This window comes from Hippocampus guttulatus, chromosome 8, assembly GCF_054856545.1.
Source record: "Hippocampus guttulatus isolate MCC_2025c chromosome 8, RoL_Hgut_1.0, whole genome shotgun sequence".
In the NCBI taxonomy this organism is placed as follows: Eukaryota; Metazoa; Chordata; class Actinopteri; order Syngnathiformes; family Syngnathidae; genus Hippocampus; species Hippocampus guttulatus.
In genome coordinates this window covers 17,465,000-17,492,086 of record NC_141268.1, presented here as the reverse complement: position 1 = coordinate 17,492,086, position 27,087 = coordinate 17,465,000, and the positions used below count along the sequence as shown (strand labels likewise).

At 44.2% G+C, this 27,087-nt stretch overlaps 1 protein-coding gene across 1 annotated transcript in view; it reads left to right on the top strand.

The window, feature by feature from the left end:
- The window catches only part of LOC147201549 (calmodulin-binding transcription activator 1-like), a 54,529-nt gene that overhangs the window by 8,339 nt on the left and 19,103 nt on the right, over positions 1–27,087 (top strand). Inside the window, 2 exon segments of the mRNA XM_086117801.1 lie at positions 1,656–1,759; positions 21,513–21,580. Of these exon segments, the coding sequence (XP_085973927.1) occupies positions 1,656–1,759; positions 21,513–21,580 (172 nt within the window).

The following is a 27,087-nucleotide window of genomic DNA, read 5'->3' as shown; positions in this document are numbered from 1 at the left end:
TCAGAAACTATTAAAATATCTTTGGCACTTGAAAAAAAAATTGTTGTACTGTGTGGCCTGGACCATGACAGTTCGACCTCCAAGATTTTGTGCAACTTTTGAGGTATGGTTTTATTTAACGGATGCGTCATATTTCAAATTGTACAACCTTGGGCCCTGCGGAGAATCCACTGTCGTATCCATTCCACTGTGAGTGGGATTGACTCAAAATAAATTGCCATGCCCATATTCACTTTGCAGAAGATGTTTTGGACAGTTCAGAGAACACGTGGCACAGAGCCAGGCCACAGTGTGCTGAAATATGGCGAGTAAAGGCAAAGCAAAAGTCTGCTCATTCAACTCGACAAGGCTTTGGAGGTGCCGTTAATTCTTGACTAGTAATCTCTCGGGGGCTTATTTATGGGTTTTGCACATCACCATCATCATCATCATCATAGCTGTTGTCATCTTGACCAAATGTAACTGATTTTCTTTCACGAGACGAGCGTAATTTACTCCCGAGTTCCTTTAGAAGACTCTCACAAAGCCTCCCCTCATGACCCAAAATACTCCGTCGAGCAACGGCGCTATAAAAGAGAGTGAGAGACACCCATGCAATTGGACATGATTGTTTCCAACCAAATGAACTCATAATGGAGCTCCTCTGGAACCAAATCGGTATCGGTGTGGGGCTCGAGTTTTATGTGTGCTGCTCCATTTGGAATCCAAAGTGAAGTATTCTGCCACATTCTTATGTGCATTTCATGTTTGACTTGGTTCCATGTTTATAAAATTAGCAACCTCGCCACACAATACAGTACGTCACAATAAACATCAGCCCCTAAATGAAAAGTAAAATGGTGGACATTCTAGGGGGCACTATAATGTGTGTTGTGTGTGTGTGTGTGGGGGGGGGGGTCTGTTTTACATTATGATTATGAACCCAAAGACTATCCTCCTCAACCATATTTTTCCCCTCATTGATTATAGCTAACATTTTGCACTTTGTCTTTCTCATTAAAAAAATAATAAATCACAGGATTATAATGGATTGACTCCTTTTAGCAAAATCAGCTTCTTATGTCCTTCACACGCCTGAACAAATGATTATGCTAAATCGCATGCTTAAGATTGCTCAATGCAATTAAAAGTAGTATTCAGAAATAGTCGGCTTTTTATTATTTTTTTTAAAACAGTGACCTGTAATGTTTTTACTTTTCTTGAATGGATCAAAAGCCAATTTGTTTTAAATGAGTTTCAAGGCAATCTGCTTATTGCGGAACTGGTGTTCTCCTTCTTGAATAGAACTCCTGGCAATTCCTCTAAATACCGTACCAAAAAAAAAAGCATAAGAAAGATACTGAAGAAAAAAACAGCTAAAAATAAATAAATGAAGTAACAAAGAAAAAAGGTCCATCTCTTTTTATTTTTAAACTATGCACCACAATGAATGTACCCAAAATTGTCTATAGGTGTGCAGGCTCACCTGCGACTAATGAGGACAGAAAATTGGTTGGTTGGATGTTGACGTCGTTTTGCAAAGTGCAGCAGTCAGAGGAAATGACGTGCTGTGAAGCGCACGCAACCGTTGGATCGAACATTTGTAAAAATGCCGTGCGTTCGTCTTCTCTTGGAACTCGTTGCTTTACCCTCACCCTGCTCTCCCCTCGCTACAGGTGAGCCGGGCCAGTTGAAAATCTACCTTCCGAAGAAGCTTCTCGAGTGTCTGCCCAAATGTTCCTCTCTGCCCAAGGAGCGCCACCGTTGGAACACTAACGAGGTGAGAATGTGACACACTCGTGAGGGAAATATGCGTGACAGTGAGATGAACTCAGCGTTGTGCCGCGTGACTCATTTCTATCTGAAGTCACCATGAGGGCTGGATGAAGAGGAGGTAAACAAACACGAGGGTCGTTTTTTTTTCTTCATTATATAAACTTAAAACTGTGACACGAGGAAAGAAAATAAACATACAAAACCAAGCTCGGCGGTAAAATGGGACAGATGTTGGCGCCCGATGTTTGCTTTGTAGCCCCGACGGGGTTGACAGTTGCTGTCCAGAGGACACAAAGCCTTTTGTGTCGGACTCTTAATTCCACGCGCTCGGCTCCGCACGGCTCTACTCACCGTTGATGCTTTTCCACTGACAAAACCGGGTACTCTTTTCACGAGCACTAGTTTGCGCACAGCGGTCATTATCAAAATATTTTATCCTCTCTTCAGTGGGATGTGAAGAATAACTTCTATGCATACACATTGTGCAATATATTTTTATTCAGTCATCTAAGTATGGGGAGGGGTGGGGGGGTTCTTCATATATTCAAGTGCACAGTTAAAGTCAAAACTCTGTAAAATGTTACCATGCTATACTATCCCATAAAATTAAATATACCTTTTAGGTATAAAACCCCCGGATTCATTTTTTATGAACACTTTGGCCAACTATTTTTTTTTTCGGTCTATTTGGTTGGCAATTGGCTGATGAGCAGTCCAGGGTGTACGCCGCCCCTCACCCAAAGTCATTTGGGCTCGGCTCCAGCTCATCTGCGACCCTAATGAGGACAAGCGCTATAGAAAATGGACGGATGGCTGCTAATGTTGACTAACTCTGTCACTGTGCCAGCTGTTGTACTCCATAGTCTCCACTTTGCTGCAGTGGTCAGTTTCCTTGATGCTCAGCCTCCCCTTGAATTATTTCTGTCTCCTCAGCTCCATGTCGTGAAGTAAACACAGAATACCCTCAATGTCTTTTGTTTACGGCGCCGTCTCTCGTTCTGACTCCAACCGGCCCAAACCGAGACGAGTCGAGTTGAGCCAAGCTGCGCAGTGCCAATTTTCAGCCATGGCTTTTTTTTTTTTTTTAAATCCCGCAAATGGAATGAACCATGGGTCAGTCGAAGAAGGGGAAAAAAAATATCTCGGCATTGTTGCTAGGCGACCATAGACGCTGTTAAATGCATGCTATTTTGGGCTCGTTTTTTTCTGCCTTGTGTGTAAATGGTGGCTTAGATACTGTGTGTAATTTTGCCGACAAAACAAAAGGAAGACTGAACAATGAAAAGCTCTATGTGATGAGTAAACAACAAAAGCAGTGACCATGCACCTTGAGAATTTGATCATGAGTTATTTTTTTCACACCTCATTAGTCAGCTACAAACGTGTGGATTCTTTGTGAGTAAAGAGGACAGGAGCTCCCCCCCCAGATTGGATTCCAATGAAGGATCTAGATACTAATATAAGTTTAACTGTTAGACTAAAGTTTCAGCCTGCCTACCAAAGTAAATTTCATGGTTTTCCCCATTAAGGCAAAAAGTTATCAACATTGTGTAATGCAGATTTTCTTAATGCTTATTCATTACAACCAAGATGTCGGGCTGCTAAATAGTAATAAAGGTTTTATTTTATTTACATTTTTTTCTACATTAATTGGTCATCCAAAAAAATATAAAAACCCTATTTTGTGAAATGACGTAATTGTCTGAGGTACAGCAACGTCAATCTACAAAAAAAAAACCTAGGAATGGGCATTTGACTGCATTTATCTGATCAACTATGATGATCAATTGATGGATTATTTGTTCTTTTAAAAGCGTAACCCTTTTGACATCACTTCTGCATTCGTTAATCCTGAAATGCTGCTGCCGCGATGTTTGTTTGAACAACACAAACTAGTTGAGACTGAATCAACAACCTCCCTGCTGGTTGAAGCCGAATAGAGAATTTTATTTTCCCCAATCGCTTCCAAAAGTGATGAATCGACATTCTTAACGATCAGTTACTCAACCATCAATGACTTTGATCACCCCTTGTCCAAATACAGAAAGCAAGGATAACAAGTCGGTCAAAAGTCTGGGTAAAAGCAAATCTGGTATGCAGGCTTAATGGGTTGTCCAATTATAGAACATGAGGTGATTTTCTACCAGAGAGCCCAACTTTTTTTTTTTTTTTTGCTTCCTGTGCCACTTCCTTTATGCAACTTTCACTAGAATGACTGGGGTGCCTCTCAGATGCTAATTCCAGTTCTCATTATGCATCCGTGGATTCTATCAGCATTTGAAATTTACACCAGGGGGCAATAATATACTCGACTTAATATACACAAATATCAAGAACGCCTACAGAGCCATTTCCCTACCCCACACGGGCAACCCTGACCACCTATACTGTTCTCCTAATAATAAAAGTTTGCTTCAAACTTTTGCTCTTTTATTAAGGGCCATATGCTTGTTCCAGGCTGACGTAACCTTAACCCTTTCATGCACCCTTAGCCCGATATCGTGATAAGCCGTGCGCCGTAGCAACCGCTGTCCCTCAAAGGGTTAAACAGGACATTACCAATCATGATCTTCGCACCTTTGCGTTTTGCGACAGAATATAGCCGTTAGCTAAGAAAAGAGTCTCAGGGCTAAAAAAAAAACGGATATCGTGTATTGCACCGCGCGACACTTGGCGGTTAGCGACAGCCGCGCCGATGCGGTTGGCCTCTGCCGGGACATTTTCTTCATGTGCAGGCTGAGCACTCCATTATGGATGAGCGTTTGTGTTATTGATTACCGAGTCCAGCATTATTATGCAATGCAAAGCTGATTTAGCTTGTGGTTTTTCTCTGAGGAAAGTCATTACATTTCTCATGCAATCCATCTCAATGAAGGTCATACTGCGAGTTAAGCAACAACGCGGAATGAGCAGTGGGCTCGCGTGAACTGTGTGTGTGTGTGTGTGTGTGTGTGTGTATGTGTATGTGTATGTGTATGTGTGTGTGTGTGTGTGTGTGTGTGTGTGTGTGTGTGTGTGTGTTTGAGCAACCACATGAGTGTTACCGGTAAGGTTAAAGCAGTGGCAACCAGAGCAACCTCTCCCATGTGTAAACCCGACTCACCATTGAGTCCTCTCCGTTAGAGCCTGACATTTTTGGGAATGCTCGTGGGACAGAAGCCAATTACAAAATTCATCATGTGACTGGGACGTCAGGAGAAATGTCAGCAGGAAGGAGCTGCTATGGAATCATAACAATGGGGGCAGTTTTTATTTAAATGCAAATTATATTCATAAAAAGTATTTGCAATGTCAGGCATTGCAGGGGGGTTTTTTTGTTTTTGTTTTTTGTTTTTTTTTAAACTGGCATCCAGTTATGTTTCTGCTCCGGTAACTGGTTGCAAGCAGCCACCAGGGCAGCGAATGACGTATTTGGATAGATGACACATGGTGCAGTGCCAACACGGTGGCCATATGGTGGCAATAAAAAGCTGTGCCGCACAACACAAAGTCATCGAAGACGAGACTGGTGATAACATCACATCAAAACAATAGCGGTGCCTGAAGGCGGTGGAATTATTCTGTCATGGGATTGGAATGAGACAGGTGTATTTTTGAGGAAGTCGCTCGTGTACAGCAGAGAATTTACACTCCTGCGTCACCCTCTGCTCTATCAACATCTCTCATTGCCTCTCCTTCCTCTCTCTCTCTCTCTCTCTCGCTCTGCTGAGAAGGCACGGGCTCAGTTCAGGGGGAGGTTTGGTGTCCCTCAGTGAATTCCTTCAAAGCTTCTCTTCCAACCAGGCAAAGTTTGCTGCATATTTAAAGACAGCATTGTGTCTTCTGCTTCTCCTGCTTAGTGCTTTCACCGGGCTAGCTGTGTTAGCTACGATTGCTCCTGATGTACTGTTGTGCATGTATCGGCGCGTTCGCCTCAATGTGCATAGCTCCGGATGATTGAGCCGGATTATCTTGTTGCCAGTGTAACAAAAAGCAGATTTTCTTCACTGTTTTTGTTGAAAATCGTTGCGCGCAACATATGGAAATCGAGTAAGGGTTGCATCATCTCCAACATTCGGCACTCCGGTATAGTCTGAGCATTAGATTGCAAAGGAGTGCCAATTAGACTCTAATCATATCCAATAAAAGAACTTAATCTAATATTCTGCCTTAATATTGATAATAGTGTTTCATTTTGATTGACGCAGTCAGTCAGAGAGGTATTGATTAATTCATACGTACTTATTGGTTGCAGTCAGTGTCAATCAAAATGTCTTGTTTTTCTTTTTGTAAAGACATCATATCGGTATCCGGTTTTACAGTACGTACTGTAATTGATGGTGTCGTGGTACACTGACTTGTGGGTTCAGCGATGGGGTGAACGGCAGTAGGAATGCTCTCTCGATGTGCCTTTTGATTGACTGCCTCAGGGCTATCACTCCACTGTGGAGTTTACTTTTCGCCCTGCAGTCAACTGGGATAGTTTGCAGTTCACCATCCAAGATAGACGGTACTGGTGTTGGATGGGTCGATAGATTTCATACGAGAGAATCATGGTGGGTCTCGTGGTTATCGCATCTGACTCGCAGTTGACAAGTACCACGTACAAATCTTTATTCAGGCTCCTACCTGATGCATGTTGGGTTAAGATCTAGCCATAACTAATGATTTTCTCATGGAGTCAAAAACACACTGAAGGACATTGGTTAGGCCACATCCGATAAAATGTAAATATTCAAAAAAAAAAAGTCCCTTTCATGTAAAAAAAAAAAGAAAAGATACAATCTCATTTTCATTTTGATAAAAATAAATAAATAATCAAAATGTAAATAAAATACAAATCTGATGCAAATATATCAGTAGGGGGTCAAACAAACCACAAAGAAGGAGAAAAGCATATCTCCGATTATTCAGGAGCTTGACACCTCAAGTGTGCGCCCTTGCATTTTTTCACTGTCCACGAACGTGCCATTTTTGTACAATCTCTTCTCTTGTCACTAGCAAAGTGTCACTACGTGAATTTCTCCAAAAATCCAAATGTAAAAATTGTACTTGTAGCAGCGAACTCTTGAACTTACAGTCTGCGTGGTGGAGATTTTCTCCTCGGTTGCTAGTTCAGGTAAGTAGGGTTGTCGTCGCGTCATTTTGTCGGCTAGCACACCACTTGGGGCCAGATGTAGAGGAAAGATGACAATGGAGTTAGTGAGGCGGATATGTGGGGGTTTTCTGTCTATTTCTGTCTTCTTCGGGTTCTTAGAAGACAATTCTTCTCTCTTTGTGTGTGTTTGTGTTTTTGAAGAGAAAAATAATAAACAAACACATTGACAAGAGAAGCCACAGGATAATGCATCCATCAAGAACGCTGTTCAGTTAGCAACATTTACACCATTAAACGTAGCACTTTCTGTTTTATGCTCAAATTCCAACAGGCAAAGTGCACCACACACCACATCCATTGGTGGATTGCCGCTGACTAACTGATGGTAACGTGCACTAATTAACATTATATAAATTTTTTAAAAAACACTTACCGGTAAATAACGCATTATGGTGCAATGGGTAATGGCTAATGCTAACAAAACACTTTCAGTATACTTGTGTGTCGCTACGCACTTTGTCATTGATGCATACACCGGAAAGAAACTGCAGCACACACGGTACCAAGTAAGTTGCATCCTCTTCTGACATCCATCTTGAGGTGACGTCACCGCTCAGGCACAAGTCTTGTGAACAGGACTGCTCGAATGACAAATATACCAATGCATACAAAATCAATAAACAGGGCACCAAATTTATAACAATGAACTTATTTCCCCTAAAATGCCTTTGGCCTTTTCCATTGACTCTTTGTGTATCTTTGGCATGAAAAAAAAAATCCAGTTAGACATGCTGTGACCCAATTAAAACACACGGTGAAGGAATAAAAGCAGCAATGAGGCGGTCTGTAATTATCCGTCAGGAAGAACGTGAGTTTGAATTATTTGTCGGATCACCGGCAGCGTGACCCTAAAGAGGACAAGCGGTATTAAAAATGAATGAATGGATGGATTTTGCCGTTGTACCTAATGAAGTGACCACTGGGTCTGTACGTCCCACGTGAGTCCTGACCAAGCCAAGAACAAAACAGATGCCGCTCATGAAGGTTAGCGATGCGTTGTAAAAAAAAAAGTGCCCATTACTAATGCAGCGTATTTATGCCGATGCAGCATTGGAGATCATTTATATGGCGGATGTCATCACCTACTGTTTTGGTGGAGATCTACATGCTCTTTATTAATGAGTCCACGGAGAAGCGCAATATGATTTCCCTGGTTCCCGTGTGCGCACGTGTGTGCAGAAAACGAGATTACCATTCGGATCTCACGCCTCTGATAGAGCCGCACCCGCGTCATCCAATCACCAGATCATGTCCTTAATCTCACCTTTTCCTCGCTATGCGTACGCTTCACAAAGTGTGCGCTGGTATCTGTGTGCGCGCACGCGCGGTGCCCGCGCATTTGTTTCTTTGCTGGTGTGCGCGATGCCATATGATCCTCTGATCTCTGTTTTGTCACGCATGGCTCCCCCTGACACCTTGGCCTCCCACGAGCACTGAGCCGAAACCCCCGTTCATTTTGACTCCGTACACTCCTCCTTCTGCTCTCTGTCCTTTGCCTCTCCTCCTTCTCTTGCCTCCCCTCTCTCTCTCTCTCTCTCTCTCTCTCTCTCTCTTTCTTTTGTGTATCTACTGATGTGTGAAATTATTCCGGGATGGAGGGATGGATTCCTCCCCAAAGGGCTGAATGGAGGCGTGAGCCTTTTCTTCAATAATAGATTGGGGGTGTATGTGTATCTGTCCGTGGTAATAGACTATAGACTAGTTTTAGATAACAAAACATACTCAGGTGGACAGATGATAGCAAAGATTTTTTTTTAATCCATAGGGAATACCTTTGTTCGATTACAGTAAAGTGGTTGTTGAGTTAAGCTTCAAAATAAGCCTGCCAAACTTTTTAATACTGACACGCGCAACACTTTCTTTGGACATGAACGTGAAGCTACGACTCACTTCGTGAATCAGACATTAAAATGAATATGTGATTTAGTGGGTGGCGGTTTCACAGTGCAGAGGTACCGGGTTCGATTCCAGCTCTGGCCTCCCTGTGTGGAGTTTCCATGTTCTCCCCCCGGCCTGCGTGGGTTTTCTCTGGATACTCCGGTTTCCTCCCACATTCCCAAAACATGCATGGCAGGCTGATTAAACACTCTAAATTGTCCCTAGGTGTGAGTGTGAGCAAGGAGGTTTGTTTGTCGCTGTGTGCCCTGCGATTGGCTGACAACCGGTTCAGGGTGTCCCCCGCCTGGTAGACGACTGGGATAGGCTCCAGCACCCCCCACGACCCTTGTGAGGATGAGCGGATCAGGAAATGGGCGGATGGACGGGTGGATAGAAAGAGTGCTAGTCGCTCTTAAGATTCAGTTTTATCCTTTTCGAATAATTAAATGATTTGAAATGAAAGGTTAATCGTTTGATTGGCGAGCACTTGTGATGTTATCAGGGGACACCGCTAGCTGTGTGATGAAGTGGAGAGAGCTCATCCCGTGTCTTGCCATCGGTGACACTAACGTGAATGGGAAGATCAAAACGCATATATATATTTAAGACTGCCGCCCCAGTCACCGTGCGCGTCGCTATGACAACCGCGCGTGTGTGTGTTTGCGTGTGCACGTGTGTGTGTGTGTGTGTGTGTGTGTGTGTGTGTAGTTGTGCTAATGGCGTGATCGATGGCGCAAGTGTGACACAAATGGAGTCCATGATTGCGCGCTACATCGGAAGTGATAAGCGAGACATCTGCTGGAGAAGTGTGATTGTAATGCCCAGCGCGTACGACACATAAAAAAGAAAAACAGCTGATGAAGGACAAAAGTAGTGTTTGTAAGCATCATGCTCCTTTGCGCACTTTAGGCTCTATAAACCTCGTCTCCGGCCTGAAGCCGCGTGCGTATGCGTGGCCATGAGGGGGAAAAGTCGAATATTTCATTTTTGCCATCACTGTTGTTTGTAAGCCATTTCACCGATCCCCAGAATTAAATATACATTCATTGTAGTCACTCGTTTCTTTGCAGAGATCCGTTGTATTCTCCTCACATAGGTATTACAAGGCAGGAGATATGTCTCGGAAATAATTTACACCAGAGGGACGATCTTAAATGTCAGCTAGCAGACTGTGGAAAACTGCTACGGATCCATTATGGAAACTCGGAATGATACCGGGGAGCAGACAGGCAGTTTTCGGGGGCCTCTGCTCTTTTGAAGGGTGTCCTTGATTTATGACTTTGATGCGAGACTTGCTAATGTCCAACTCGCTCTGGCACCAGGCCGCGAGAAGCTGACACACTCCATTTTGTCAGCCGTGTCGGAGCCAAGATAAAAGAAGCGTGCTTTTTGGAAACTTACAGAAATGTTCATTTTTAGAATATAAAGGATGTGGCGATCATGCACAGGTTTTATAGTGTTGCTGCGCGCGCGCGTGTGTGTGTGTGTGTGTGTGTGTGTGTGTGTGTGCGCGTGTGTGTGTGTTTCCCAGAGCGTGCCCAAGGCGTCAACCTCTCCAGTTGACATTGAGAACTCTGCTGTTACCGTTTACCAGTGTAAAGCAATTTAATGAGAGGCCATCGAAGCCAAAACACTGACATGCAAACGCACACATGCTCAAGTGAATTCACACACACACACACACACACATGCGCAAACACACAACCTATTTGCGCAAAACCATGGTATGTTTCTCAGCTCCTTATGTTGATTCCTATTCTTTTGTTTTTAATCCTTCGTCTGTCTTTTAGGTTGAGAAATATTTTATGTTTGGAGAGCGCCAAGTTATAATCACTAATTAGTCCTCCAGGCTCTCTGTCTCCCTCTTAGTCTGTATCTTTCCATCTATTTCTATTTCTCTCTCTCTCTCTCTCTCTCACTGTGAGTCACACATAGCCCAATTAACACCCAGCGTCAGCTTGTGTCTGTTTTGACTTTCTATTTCTCCTCCAACTTCAAACATTGTCTCTGCCCCGCTGACCTAACTGGCAGCAGAACCCAAACACAGCTGCAATGTAAAAAACCAAAAACAACAACAACATCAACAACAACAACAAAAACCAATAATTAGATTAATTAAATTCATAGGTGCAAGTTCCTTGTGGGCATGTGTAATTAACCCACAAGCCTTAAATTTGACTATTCACTGAATGTGTTAATGGGGTTTCACAGATTGCTTGGATCGTTGTTTCAGTGGTTCTCACTGCAGTCCACAAGGGGCTGGGGGGATTCACCATTCACCAGTCCTCCCCTCCCCTCCCTTCCCCTTCCCTTCCTCACATTCTGCTCCTGCTCTATTTTCTCCGTGTGGCGCAGACCCTCTATTTATCTTGCCTGCTTTAATTTGACACAAAATATTGTTAACTGGAGACACAGAGATATATTAAACCGTGGGAATGTGTGACTGCGAGTGTGTGGGTGTTGCGCATGCATGAGCCTTGACTGGGCTTGTGTGTACCTACGCCTGTGTGCAACTTTGTGATTCAGGTCTCTGATATACTCTGAGCCCAACCACACACACACACACACACACACACACACACACACACACACACACACACACACACACACACGCAAAGAAAATGTCCAGCAGTGTGCTCTAATGAGAAGTCAGACTGTTCAGTGGATACGATCTGTTTTGTATCTGTAATGTCCCCACATACAACCTCTGTATTATCTAAGTCCTTCGTAAATTAGATTTAATTCATGGGAGACGGATAAAACATTCAAATGTTCACGGAGATCATTGTGCCCCCATCGTGAGCACCTGCTCGGTGTGTGTGTGTATGTGCGGGTGTCCTGAACACTTTACAACTTTAATAACTTTCCACGCATCAGACACTGCAAGTCCAATGTTATTCTCGGTAATATAATGAAACGTGTGCACCCTTAAAATACCAGCGCACTATATCGGTCTCAGTTTAAATCAACCCATGCAACAGATTGAACGCCCCGAAAATTTGGATGGGTCAAGATTCATTGGTACCGTGCGTGACGGATACAATAAATTGCAGCTCGTTGCGAGAGAGATGCTAGTTTTTATCCTGACTACTGTTGAGCAAGTCACACGCCACCCAAAGCACAGTTTTGCTTTCTCCTGCAGTGTACTTCTCAGGTTGAATGGTGTTTTGTTGCATTTACATAACTTACAAAGAGTCGAGCATTAAAACCAGACCGCCAAATCCAATTTTTGTGGTCATTATTTGAGATAGCGGTGAAGCAGGCGTTGAAGACGACTTCCAAAGAAGGCAATCAATTTTCATTCTCACTTTGCTGCCATTCTGTTTGCCTCTTCGCCCCTGCGCCGTCTTTCTTCTCATTGTCCAAAAACATCTGCAGTATGTTAGAACAGCGATTCCCGACAAATCATCCCGTCCCGCTTCATTCGTGCGGAAAGTATGATTTATTTACAACACGTATTTTTGTTGATCTATGTTAGTGATGTGTAGTGACAGGCAGAACAATGAAATGCTCTTCCACTCGACGACACATCCAATGAACCTGTTGTCATTCATACAACAGAACAATAACTTTTGGTTCAACTCAACAGGGTCCGGATTTCATACCGCAAGTAAATTTGAGAATCAAGTGAGACGGTATAATGTACTTTTTGTCACATATTTGGTTGGGGTCGTGCCCTGAGATGTTTTTTTTTTTTTTTTTTTAAATGATAAAATATGTGCTTTGGCAAACTAAAGGTTAGGGAATGCGCACTGAAAAAATGGTGTGTTTAATTTACTCCATTTTGTTTTGTCCAGTGGCTGCAAACAATAGAATCATCTGGGTTGAGATACATTTTTTTGAAGTTGATGTAATGTCTACTTCACAAATATGTATCTGGATCCATGTGAACCACTTGAGGAAATAAAAGAGAGTTAATTCAAAGCTCCATTTTTAAAAATTTGACAGGACACTGGCGCTGCTTTATTGTGGCGTGAGTCACATGCATGGATCCGTCACCTTCAGTAATTTGCTGAGCTATGTATCCTCGAAGGGCAGCGAAGGACAGCTGAATACCAAAGTGAAAACCTTCCCGTTTTCAAAACGGCCACCATTCACTAAACGCACAGTAAGATTGAGACTATCTTATGCTACCGTGACTAACTTTTTTCTCCCAACACTATCCCAAGAATGGACCCCACATTTAGATGGATTGTAAATATATTGTTTCCCATGTTTACCCGCGGAGTGAAATATTGTGTTTGTGTAGCGCGGCCGTTTTCAATTTTGCAGGCGGTATCTGAACGGTTCCACTCAGGAGACACGCAGTATTTGTCCAGAGTGTTCTCCCATCAAATGGCCATTCTACTTGGTGTCACATATTTCTCAGTCTGCCCATCTCGGTCCTCCCTCTTGCTCCCTCTTCCTCCACTCTCATGCTGATGTATGAAATGTCTACTCCCATACGCAGGGTGTTTGTAACAGTCAGTGTAATCAAATTTCACTGATTCCTTGGAGATTGAACAGTGTGTGTGTGCGTGCGCGCATGTCTGGGCGCGCGCGTGTGTGTGTGTGCGTGCGTGTGTGTGCGCGCGAGAGCTTGTTGGATATTAGCTGTGTATCAGGTCTGAATTGTATTCCTGCAGTGTCATTAGTCTAAGACTAGCTCAGCTGTAATAAAATATCCATCATCTTGTTCTCTAAGGAAGAAGAGCTTCGCGAATGACAGCGATGCTGCATTTGCATACCGCCGGCGCATATATTTCAATTTTGACTGTATCGTATAAAGCAGTAGGTGGGCGGGAGATTGATAAACACTTTTCCAAATGAGAGCATCTAATTTGTATCTTGGCCAAAAGATAAAAAAATAAATAAATAAAATAAAAGATTCATTCCTGCCTTTGGGTTTTTGACAGGTGAATATTTTGAGCACAAAATCTTTGCTTGCTCCAAGAAAGGAAGCACTACAATTACAAAGTGTCACCGCTACATATCATTGCGGCCACTTGGCAGCATATCTTCTGGCAGTGTGGGTTTTTTTTTTTTTGTAGCTCGCTCTCACAAAAGACTTAACATTGTCCAAAACGCAAGGCCAGCGTCAATATTAGTGTTAAATGGCTGCTCTTAACGTCCACAAGGAATTCAAAAGACACACTCCATTGCAGCTCCTACGGGGTGGAAAGTTACCCTTCTAGGACATAACTGATGTCCGACTCCTTTTTTTGCTCTCCAAAAGTGCAACAAATTAGAGCAATTATTAACCGAGCGGGGAGCAACGATGAATTGCGTTTCATGGATCAGGTTGAAGCAAACAAAGGTTGCGATGGCTCCCATACCGGTGACTATTATGCAGTAGAAAGCAGCGCCACTCCTGTCTGACAGTAAAAACGTGGCTTTCTTTCCACAACCCTCCAATTCTTTATTTATATACATGGATCTTACATCATGTTTAAAGATAGCTCGCACACTTTGACACCCACTGCATGAATCACAGTACTTAAAGAGAGGGTGATGACACCAGGCTCTACTTTGTGCAGTGCATCATCACCGTGCACACACCGCACTTGCGGTGAAGAGGAGTCCTTTCAGATGTGTACATTGCATTATTATTATTTTTTTTTTATGTATTTATGGCCTCGCATATGTTCATCGAAGATAATCATTTCTGTCTGCGTACGCATTTTTGTCTGCAGCGCAGCATTACAACTTGTCATTCGGGGGACGCTTTCATCCATACAAACATCAAACAATGCCCGGATTCTGCTGACTCCTGATTTGTGGTTAAAGTCAACACGTCGAGCAAATTAGTATTCTGGGATTAAAAAATGATGTATTTAGACAGTGATAAACATTACCGTCATAAACAGTTATTGCTGATATAAAAGTGACAGCGATTCCACAAGCTGGAAATCATCAGGAGCTGGAAGTGTGAAAGGTTTATCGCATTTTTCAGTACGGTGAAAGAATGAGCGCGGGGGCCCATAGTAACGCTCAATTCAGTTCCAGCGCAAGGATTCGTCCTTGGCAAAGACGCATCACGCTGAGCATGAGTCAGTCAACAGAACTCGCTTGATAACCTGCAATGTTAGCTTTTCCTTTTGATTGGTTTGACTCCACCCGACTTGCTCCCGGCACGGAGCCGCCCGGTTTGTTGGCAGAAGAGAAGATGAACTCGAGGTACTTGTACTGTATATCTGTATAATGGTGCTTGTCTCTCCTAGTTTGTTTTTGAGGCCCGAGTAGAATTAAAAATGCATGGCTTCAGCACAGGGCGAGGTAAGCCACCCCCCCCTCCCCGTTACAACAACAACACACAAACGACATCAAATCTTTATTTGTCAGAGACGAGCGCAATTGATTTTTGAACGGCGTGAGACACAAAGGCCTACGTGAGCTCTGGCACTCCGCGCCCGTTTGTATGTTTCGCAAGTGTGATTGAGCCCAGGTCCGCATACATCTATCGATACCCGCCCGGATCACGGCGGTTGAGCAGACAAAACCCAAGGATCACGGCAGAGACCCATCTTTCAAATGTATTCATTAAACTCCCAAATGCTCCCCTTAACGAATGTAATTAGAATATGGTAATGAGAGAGGGTTGAACCGGGGAGTGTTGCATTACGCTCAGCAGCACACAGCCAGGACGGGAGAGACAAATAGAAAGGGAAACACAGTCAAAGGCTGAGAGGAGAGAGAGGAACCGAGAGACTGACTGACAGGGTGCCAATTTGTGTCTTGTTGTAAACAAGTATTTATGCCAATGAGAGGTGCCACACGCTTTTTTTTCCATTCATTCTCCCTAACCATCGGTCGGCGACCCTACTCAATAACAATCGCGTCCGCGATAGCAAAGCGCAGGCCTCGGAGAGCCGCGTGACTCACCCTCAAGTTGAGGCATCGGGGGGTTAACGCAACCACCGGAGACCTTTTCATCCAAACCCTTTCGCCCCCCGCCTCCCGCTGCCAAACACCCATCCATCATTTTTGACTTTCAAACCAACGTCTCAGCGAGCGCGCGCTCTCCCGCTTGACTTAGTGAGAAATTTTGAGGAGTCTGACAGTCTTTATTCAAGACACCCCCCGGCACGGCAGGGGTCCCGGCATTGTGTTTGACACCGCACACCTGTTGCCGTCTTTGATGTGTTCATCCCCCACTGCGGAGAGAGATGGGCGGTTGTTCTCCTCAAATGCAACTAGAAGAAAGGAAGGTAGGGGAGAGGGAAGGTGCGTAAGAGAATCTTGATTGATGTTCCCTCGGTAGATTAGGGCGGCCTCTCCTAGGTCTCCACCAAAAAAAAAAAAAAAAAAGTTTGAGATACTTTCTGTACAGTGAGTGAGTGCGGCAAACTTCACCGTGGGGTGATGAAAGGCACACAAGACAGCAGGATGGACGAAAGGTAAAGAGGTCTGGCCAGAAGGAGAGCCAACGGAGGGAGAGTGACAATGTCATCATAAACCTGTCACTTAGGTGGACAGAAGCCACTTCATGGATTCTTCCGAGATCCCGTGTGTGTACGTTGGCGAAGACCCGTGTACCTCGGCATGCATTAGTTATGACATGGTCACTGTGTTGTGTACATGCTCATGTCTCTTGCGGCGTGATGAATGCGATGAGCGTGACTCTTGCCGACCAGGTGACAGGGGTGAGCCCCAGCTGAAGGTCACATTTCATCCTCCGGTGACTGGCCAGCACTAAATACTGGGAGGTGTACACATGCTGCATTTTGAACCACTTTAACAGGCAACTTTTAACACTCTGGGCTCTATGATGGCCTTTTATTTCCGCCGCGCTTCCTTTTTTTGGACCATTTTGTCTGTTTGACATACTAGATTTGTACAATATTTACTGGATGAATCATACAGTTTGGATAAGAAGGGTTCAGTCTAGGACTCACGACTTAAAAATGTCCGTTTTTTGTGTTTTCTATCCGATTGCGTCATTCATTACTTTTTGTGCAAGGGACTAATTTCATGTCGTATTCTTAGTTTCCAAAAGAGGCTTTTAATGGCTTACTGCACAACAATGGAGCAAATTAATGATGCAATTTTGATTTTAAGAAGTGGAGATACCCTCTGTTGACCATGGAGAAAAATTTAATTTTAATTTAAGAAGTGGAAACTGGCTATAGAAAGACTGTTTGCACTGTAAGAAAGAAAAAAAAGGTGGCACTGAGAAGGTATAAGATGTTAATTCTACAGGTTGGTCCACAACCTGCCTTTGTGGGAACAAACTGACATTAAAAGCATTAAAAAAAAAAACACTCGCTGAATAGATATTTTATAGTACTAATGACAAGAACTGATGTTAGTTTCATGTATGCAGTAAAAGAAGCAAAAAAAAAAAGAATAAAAATAAGAACATCTTAAAATGACAGACTATGTCGGTATGTGGCCAAAAAATGGCTATGCACATGTGTGTGTGTGTGTGTGTGTGTGTGTTGCCTAGTGCATGATGAGGTGTTTATATGATAAACACAAAGCAAGCTTGGGAGGAATTCTGATCAGGGGCTTTGCAACAGTTGTTATGGAAACAGCATTAAGCAGCTGTATTAGCCAGTGGAGGTAATATAGAGGCTGTTGAAACTAACAAACAGTGGCGAGCACGGCAGTTTGGGAATATAATACAAACTACACATTATTGCTCTGGTGTACAATAGCCTTGATGAAATTTTAATTGTGCGGCTAGAACAGAACAAAATGATCCGTGTCGTAATTCAATGTCTGCCTATCTTTCAGTTTAAGAGCTTCACATATTAATTAACCAGGCCAGAGGAATGGAGTGCAAACAAGACATTATTGGACTAGTTTACAACCAACATAGAATCATTAATGTCAGCGGGAAGTGGAACATTACTTGGACTGTTTAGTTCTCGCCTTACAACAAAGTGCTGAGTTCTGAGCTTCTGGCAGGGAAAAAAAACAAAACAAAACGATTGACATTGTTGAATTATTTCATTATAACAGAGATACAATGGTTATCAAAATTCTAGACATCCCTGTTCAAATGCCAGGTTTTTGTAATTTCTTTTTCCTACAAGTCAATTGAAATTTAAAAAAAAAAAAAAAAAAAGGGAAATAAATCTTGGATGTGGTTGTGCAGGTGTACTCTGTTGATCTAGAATGCTTTTCCTGACATTAGTGTGGTCACATCGTACAGCACAAGCCACACAGACCTTTGAACAGCATCAGATTGTATTGCAAACAAACAGTCATGATAAGGCTACAAGGAATTTTCAAGGCATTGAATTTAACATAAAACACAGTCAAGACAGTCATCGTCAAAAAGAGCAAAATGTGGCACAGCAGTGACATGACCACGAAATGGGCATCCCTCCAAAAAATTTGATGAAAAAAACAAACAAACTACGGTAGACACAGTCAAGAGGCTGACAGCAACATGGAAGGAACTACAGGAATTTCTGGCAAGTCCTGAACATTTAAACTGGAAGCAAAAATAAATAAATACTAGCAAACGTCTATTGCAACAGCTGAACTTTATTTAGCACTTTAAATGATGTTTTTATGTGCTGCCTTCCATTTAGCACGGGTTTGAATGCGACTGGTTCTTTCTGAGCACAGACACTTAACCGGCTATCTCAATTGTTTATTTTTACTCCCCCACTCAAAGCGATGTCTTTTTTTTTTTTCAGTTGCATTGTGCAGTTTTCAGGTCACATTAACAGCGTGCAGAGTATGGAAATGGTTTACCCTTTTTTTTAATATACGTCGCAAAACCTGTCATTATGAACACGGCTGTGTAGACTGTTGAGGGCCCCCGTAAAGTGACATGAGCGGATAATGGCACGTCCACTGAGCGGCTTTCAATTGATTATCGATCATATAAAGTCAATCCGTCCGCCAATGTGGGTTTTGCATATGAAAGCTGAGTGTGAAATCTGCGCTGAGCAAATTGCTGACGTCGGATCGCAGAGAATTCTGAATCGGAGGTTATTACAGATACGACGCCAATCCCCTTCGGATATTTTCAAGGTTCATTTGGAAGTGCACGATGGTGCTGGTGTCGAGAACAAATGTCAACATCGCCCAGCCTCCCCGAGTAACACTAATGCAGTTCTTTGCTCAATATACGTAAACAGGACAAAGGCAAAAATGGACTCTGGCTAAAAAGGAAAAATCAGTGTGCCGCCTTGCCATCTCCATAAAATAAACAGTTCAATGCCAAATAACGTGTGTGGCGAGAAGGAGCGTCAGCCTTCGTTTGAGGTGCTGCTATGGAATGGATGTGACAGTTCCAGTTTACAGACAACTCTGTTTTCCCCTGATATCTGCCAGGGTGATGCTCGTCATTAGACTTCAAAACACACATACACACGTGCGTGCGCACACACTCATACGCTCACACAAGACACTCTCGCCTGTGGCCAGACCCTTAAACGGAATCCCCCCCAGGGAACGCTCCTGCATAAGTCTCTTGCAGTGTAGGCGACCAACCAAGCCGCCTCCTCCTTCCTCCTGGCGAAATATGCCCCGGGTTTGGGAGTGTGCGCGCGTGTGTGTATGCATGTGCGTGTCTGTGTGTGTTTGCATACGAGTGTTTTGTTTTTTTTTTTTGTACATGCCATCCATTTCTTGGAGGTAGATGGCCTCTTCGAGACCTGAGTGGGTGGTTGATTTCCCCACTTGCATCGCTCGCAGTCTAGCTTCCCACTCATGATCCCAACTTTGTTAGATACAGTATTGCTTAAGTAACTCTCTCTCCCAGTCTCTCCCAGTCAATCTCCTACTGACACATCAGAATGTGGCAGGGCAGTCAGCTGGGCCTGCCGGAATGCATTATGGTGTAGATTCACGTCGACGTGCAAAATAACTAGGTTTATGGAGTAGATCCCCGGAGAGCGATCCTTTCTGTCCCAGAGTCTGGCACACACATGCAAACACACACTCACACATACTTAGAGTATTCCTGAAGGGTCAGTGTGTCGCTAGGCTTGCTGCAGCATTCCATCACTGGCCGTCCGTCGGGACAATAACGCCGACTTCCGGAGGATCGACCTTCAAGTCTCACTTGTGTCACTCTTTACATGGGTGTGGTGTGTGTGGCGTGTGTGCGTCGGTGAAGGAGAGCGGCGTTTCGTGGACGTGTGTGGGTGCGTTTTAGAGTGTGTGTCAGGCTGGCGTTTCAGCTGACTCCTCTGTTTCGGGCTTTTTAATGGCTCTTATGGGGCAGGCCTTTAATTGCAAGTCTCTCTCCCTCCTTCGTAATCCTCCCATCCTTCTGTCTCTCCCAGCCTCTTGTCTCCACTCTTGCCACCTCTCTCCTCCCGCCTCCCACTGGCTGACAGTCACTAGGGGAGCCCCCAGTGCCCGGCCGGAGCTGTGGAGGCCGTACAGCATATTGACTTGCTGCAGAGTGGTTTGGGAGGAGGAGAGGTGGCTGCTTGTCACCACTAATGAATAGATGCATAAATGAATGAGGTGCTCTTTGTATGCAAGCGTGTGCACGTCTGGCGAAGATGAAAATGTGAACGTGAGTGTTGTTGGCGTGTGCGTTTTCAAAGCCAGACTCGGCCCCGTGCAATTTTGTGTAACTCGGGCAGACAGACATTAACAGTTGGCAGATTGATGGCGATAATAATTAATGGTGTGATGGCAGCCTGTCCCTCGCACATACGCAGACATACAGACAAGCAGGCGCAGATACATGTATGCAGGGTGAGGCGGGAAGGATGGGAGGGGTGGGGGGGACGTGGCAATAGAACCGAGGATACTAAAAACAATACTGTTAAGTGCCAGCACCCCCCACCACCACCACCATCCATCTCATCTGGTCAGCTCGGAGCTGGAGTGCTCTCGTGCCAAACTGGGACAAATAACCGAAAAAACACGCACGCATGCACACGCGAGGACGAGGCAGAGCAGAAGAGGAGGTCTGGAGTAGAGATGGATGATCTGAGGGGGCAGTGGAAGGAGGGCTGGATTTTTTGATGTGTTCTTCACTATTGCTTTGCGCCACATTTCAAACACTGATTGCCTTATGAGGACAATTTACATTTCATAGGCCTGCACAACAACTGGGTGAGAAGGGAGCCACGGATAGGGAAACAGACAACGGTGTTTAAAGTAGCTGAGAGTTTATACTCGGTGAAGGAAAAAGGCAGTGTTGTATCTCTGTGTGAGGCTGTTTTTCCTTTCCTCTCAGTAAAACACACCTGTAAGGCTGATTTATTTTTCCTTCCTGGGCTTTACCTGTGGAAAAAGAAATAGTGCGAATAGGTCGGCCGAGGGGATGAAAGGAGAGCCAGAGGAATTAGGAATCAAGTTATGAGCCGACTTTATCGGACGGGGAAGCTGCCAAACTGCGAAAAACAACGGAAAACTTTTCCTATTAATGCACTCGCTCAGCTATCGTGTACGTGCGCCCGTGTGTGTGTGTGGGAGAGAGAGAGAGAGTGCGTTCTTGTGCGTTTGTGTTGTTGGCCTTTCCTCACCGGTGGAGGCAGGCATCGCCGTGTCTGCTGCTGTGATTGGTTGCTAACCCTGAGGGGTCAGTGCTCAATGTCTGTCTCCTGACTGGCTGCCTCTGTGACCAATCAAGCGCCTTAGACTTCACCGTGGCAATCCGAGATATTCTGACACCCGCGCGCGCGCGCGTGCAAACACGCGCGCGCTCTCTGTGGGCATCAGCAGGTCATCTGGAAATACCTGTTATGTTTTATCTGCCTGTGACACAGCATGCACACACGCATACACGTACGGAAAATATATATACAATAACCTTTCTGTCTTGCCTTTGTCTCACCAGGAGATTGCTGCGTATCTCATCACTTTTGAGAAACATGATGAGTGGCTGACGACATCGCCAAAGACCAGGTGAGGATAGAGCAGACATTCTCTCACGCACAAGCATGCACACACACGCACACACGCGCACACGCGCGCGCACACACGCACGCGTGCACACAAAGGGTGACTCTGTCAGCAGGTGACTCATTGTTGTTTTAATCCCTACGACCGAGTGACTGTTTGATTAAAGCACTGGAGGTGTGTGCCTCCAAAGAGTCCTCCTGATGGGCTGCTCTACATGTACAGAACGCTTTCCAACACGGTCGGACTGCAAAGCACCTAGTCAGCTGGAAATGGAGTATTAATGAATGTAAATGTATTAGGCTAACTGATGTATAATTCAGACATAAAGGGGGGCCGAGGGGTCCAAGGGAGGTGCGCGCGCGCGCGTGTGTGTGTGTATGCGTACAGGCATGCATGCGTGTGAACAGGGATTTATATGCTAAAACTGAATATTCATCGTTCTCACTGAACCCCGCGTAGCTCATTTCCTAGAGTATGCTGAACAGGAAGAGCCCATCCGAAGAAGAATTCACCAAATTGATGTTTCATTCAAAGATAGGAACATCCCCTTAAAATGGCAGCGTGGTGGATGAGCCTATAAACATGTCCGCCGGACAATTGGTCCACTCGTTCCAAAACCGTGCATGTTAGGTTGATTAAAGATTCTGATTGTGATTGCTTGTGTGTTTACATGCGCCCTACGATTTTCTGGCCTCTCGCCCATCGTCAGCTGGGATGGGCTCCAGCTCAGTCGCTACCCTAATGAGCGTAAGTGGTCCAGAAAATGAATGGATGGATTTTCGTATTTTCAATACTGTAAAGGCTTTTGATATACCGTACTATATACGATACAGTTGTACTACAAAATTTGCATCAATAAAATTCACAAAATTGAATGTGTGCACTTTGCAGACATCGCGCACAGTGTGAGGCTTGCTTTTTTTCCCCCCTCTTTTGGCAAGTTTATCTTCACACATTCACTATAACAGTGGTTCTTAACCTGGGTTCGATCGAACCCTAGAGGTTCGGTGAATCGGTCTCGGGGGTTCGACGGAGCCTCTGCCGCGGAGGTTAAGACACACCCGACTCAAAATGTCAATAAGTTATGACACGCCCACTTGGCCATCACTGGCTGCAGATGATCACATGACATTGCTTGTCCAATCAGTGCTGCGGGAAATTTAGTTCACTCAGTAGTCAACGTGTGACTGTCGTGAAAGTACGTCATACAATTTTAAAAACCCGATACTTGTGCCATGTCATTTTATTTACTTTTTTCGTTTTTTATTAAATGTGTTTTTTAATGTTTTGAATCTGTAAAAAAAAAAACAACAACATATTTTTATTTTTCACTAAAGAAGGGTTCGGTGAATGTGCATATGAATTGGTTGGGTTCGGTACGTCTAACAAGGTTAAGAACCACTGCACGATACAGATGGAAATAATTGTTTTTGTATCGGATTTTTGTTTTAAATGTTGACAGATTTCCTCCTCAAAAATATATTTGACCGACTGATGTGAAGAGTAAAGAGTACAATGATGGATGGATGGATGGATGGACGGAATATTTAAATCTATCGAATTCTATGACCTTAATCGTAGCAAGATATCTTGGGCATTTTGTTGCTCCCATCTTTGTGAGAACAGTTTAATTGCTTAAGAGCTTACACCTCAGCCCCCTCAAAAACTTTTGGGAGGGACCAAAACATAAGTCTGTTTTACAACAGATCTTGCAAACTAGTCTCTTTAGAGCTGTAACCAACATCTGTCAAGAAGCTTTGGCCTTTTACAAACAAGACAGCGGAGGCGGGATTTGGCTGCAAATCTGTTTGCTTTTATATCGCGCTACAGTATGCCACAGTTTAATAATTATCATTACATGGATGATGAGGTTGGTTCCAACGTCCACTAGTGTGATGTACTTGTCATGAAAATGTTCCACCCTGCCAAGGTCAACAGAATTTTTTTTATGCTTGGTTCATATATTTAGTCACTCCTTGAAGCTTAGACTTTTTTTTTTAAATGTAGAACTGAACCACACATTTCCATCCTTCTTCCTCTATTTCTCAACTTTAACAGAGGCGCATCTTTGCTTTGGTTGATGAAAGTAAAAGCCTATTTTGACAGATTAGAACTATTTTCACAAGTAAGCAAAAAAATAAATAGATAAAAGTACGAACATTTGAAAAAGCCGCCATGAAGTATTTGTACTGAGTTACTTCCCGCCACTGGTTATAGTGCCTGCTTATTATAGTAAAACAGAGAGAGAGGGCATGATGGGAGAGAAGAAGTAGTAGAGGAAAAAGTCAAGTAAGTGCAGCAGTCACCTCATGGCCCCATTTGTGATTACTGATGCCACTGAGAGCCTGAGGTCATACCTCTGTGCTCCCATTGTGCGAGCTGAAGGACTCCTCTCAGGAGCAGCCTGAGGCCGGCAGCGCAGTTTATGTTGCGGATGGATTTCTCATTGATTGGTTGTGCAGCCGTATCACCTCAGTTTCCCAGCAGCAGCAGCAGCAGCAGTCGTATTGGTGTTATTGAGCAGCAGTTAGATATAATCCCATTTATACATGACATGAGGCGCGATTAGAACAGATTACACATAATCCCATCAGATGGAAAGGAGCGCAGCGAACGGAGACGGTGACATTTATGTGCCCGCCCCGCTCTGCGCGTGTTTGTATCGGTGCGCGCCATTGCTAATATTAAGACAACAATCGATGACCTTCATTTCTCCTCTCAATGGAATCCGAGTTCGCAGTAGCGACTGTTAGCTCGTCTCGCTCGTCTGACGTCTTCTCGCCTCCTTCTCTCCCCCCTTTTACCGGACACACTCAATAGCCCACTCTGTCTCTTTATCTTTGCCTTCTCTTTTTCCACTCTCCTCCCCTTGCCTTCTCTGCTTTCGCTCGGCTACACCGTGGAACGGTGGAAAAGCTTTTTATATCCCACACGTCACAGACCAGTTACAATCAATAGCATTTATGTCTGCTTGAATCGGAGGGTTTGCTAGAAGGACAGGCACGGTCCTCACACACGGACAAGAACATGTCCCCCCCCCCCCCATATACACGCACATGCACACACACACACGCGTGCGAAGACACACACACACAAACACACACACACACATCTGATCTCATCCATCGTCTCCATAACATAATTAGAATCAGCAGCCCTGAGATGACTCACACGGCGAGAGACAGAGACTAAACTCATCTTTGATCGGAAGGTGGGGGTCTCCACTCGGCTTCCAAGCTGGCAGGCTCACCCCCCCCCCAAAACAGAACAGATTTGCGGTGTCAAAGAAAATCAGTTCAAAGCAAATTCAATTTTACTACACACTGTGCGCAGCGTAAATTGCAATCATCCCAGTCCATATGTGCCCGCGTCAAACTCGAGGCGAGCGCGACGTCGTGAAGGGAACGGATGAGACGGGAAGATGAGACTGAGAGGGAAGCCGATGAGAATGGAGGGACACAGTCAAGACAAAATAAAGAGATGGTCTGATAAGAGGGATAAAGACTATATGTGTTTGTGTGCACAGTTGTGAGTATCTGTTAGTTTATTGATTGTTTCTGTTGTCACGAGATAAGGCAAAGATGCATTTTCCGCACCAACGCCCCCTATCCCCCCCCCCCTCCACACACACATACGTTCACACACACACAATTGCTCACACACTTTTCCTTAATGTTATAGGAGAATGATTGATTGCTGAGCAGCAGGTTTGACATTGAGCGCGGAGAACACATGGCGGTAGGTCCCGCCATCTGTGACATTGCTATAGTGTCTCTGTCTTCTCATGCATATGTTCACCTGGCGTCGGTGTGCGCCGGCGTGTACATTAGAGGACATTCATCCCACCAGCTTCACTATATGGACCCAAATACTAGACTGGAAAACGCTCGTTGCAAATGCGATTTGTTTGCCTCTCCGCGGCGACGACAGCTTCGTCCGAGATGACGACGACATTTTGGGTTATGTTTGAATTTTGTCCATTCATACAGAAGAGGAAGAATTTGTGTGGACTTGCGAGAGCCTGGCTTCTTTGTTCTAGGGGTATGGTCAAGTTCTCCAAACTGGCATGGCAAAGTTTGATACATGGAAGTGTTAATCACGTTTGAGTAAGATGAAGAATTAAGTTTCAAATGGAAGTGATGACTCGCTTTCTCGGACCAGGTCAGTCAGGGTCCCAAATATGTCCACACCATGTTCTCAGTGATGAGCCATCAAGGCCAGCAAGGTTTCTCTGCTTGACTAAAACGAGGACTGACCCCAATCTAAATAATAATATTTCTTCTATTCCATTTCTCTTGGCTGCACTGCTTCCAGTATGGATTGGATTTTTTTTTTTTTGTCCAATCAGATTTCCGCTTCATTGTGTGCCATGTCAATCTAATCTTCCAATAGCGCTCCAGTCAATGCACGTGGCACAGTAAGTAATGTGTTATTCTTTTTTTTTTTTGGATAATATTGTTGGTTTGTTTTCTATAGTTACGACCTGACAGTGGTGGTAATGAGAGAAGTACCCACTGAAGGCCCAGGTGCCGAATTCAGGACCCGCCACTGCATATATTGTACTTCCTATGTGAAATTTAACCCTTTCAGGGACAGCGGTTACTACAGTGGACATGCTTCTCATGTTATCAGGTAACAGGGTGCATGAAAGGGATAATCTACTGATATCCTCTTATTGCTCAGTCAGCTTCATCAACTCGGTGTCGGGCATAGCCGCTTTCACTGCATTCGCCGTAAAAGTGGCGCGTATGAGAGCCATAACCCGCGCCTTCCAGACGGAACTCGCAGAAGACGGACACTGCGCGTTTGTACAACGGATGCGATTACCCCATTAAAATAATGAAATGCGCGGCGAGGTCAGTGGAACAGAGGCAATTGCTTGAGATGAGGACAGTGAGGCTCATGTGTTGAACGCTTTGATCGCAACCAGTTGCGTTCCAACTCTGATAGTGGTTCAAACGCCAAAGGGAATTCCCCAGGACACTGAGATGAGATAAAGCAGTAAAAGAAAATCCAAATCTGACTTTGATGGTAAGTTGACCCCAGTCTGAGAAGTAACTACGGCAAATCTTTGTTCGCCTTCATTGTTGTTGTTTGTTGGTGTGTCTTGTTCGGGCCGATGTAATTTAGGCTCGGTATTCACATTGTTCTTCACGGTACTATTTTGAAGTGTTAAGCTGAGGCTAAATGAAATGAGCGGCGCCGTAGTGCGTGCTAAGTGGCATAGGGGGCCTAGTCCAACCTCTCATTAATTTATTGATTAATAGATGTGTCTTCATACTTTTTGTGATATTTGAATGTAGGGCTGCAACTAACATCTCATTTGATAATCAATTCATCTGTTGATTAATTGATGAATAAGATTTTTTAAAGCTTTTTTTTTTTTTTTTTTTTGCATGCCTTGATTAAAACACATGACAGTATTTCAAATTGACAGAAATGACCTGTGATTTGGTTACTGGTTTCGTACATCAGCATCTACAAAATTAGGCAAAAACGTCGGTCATTGC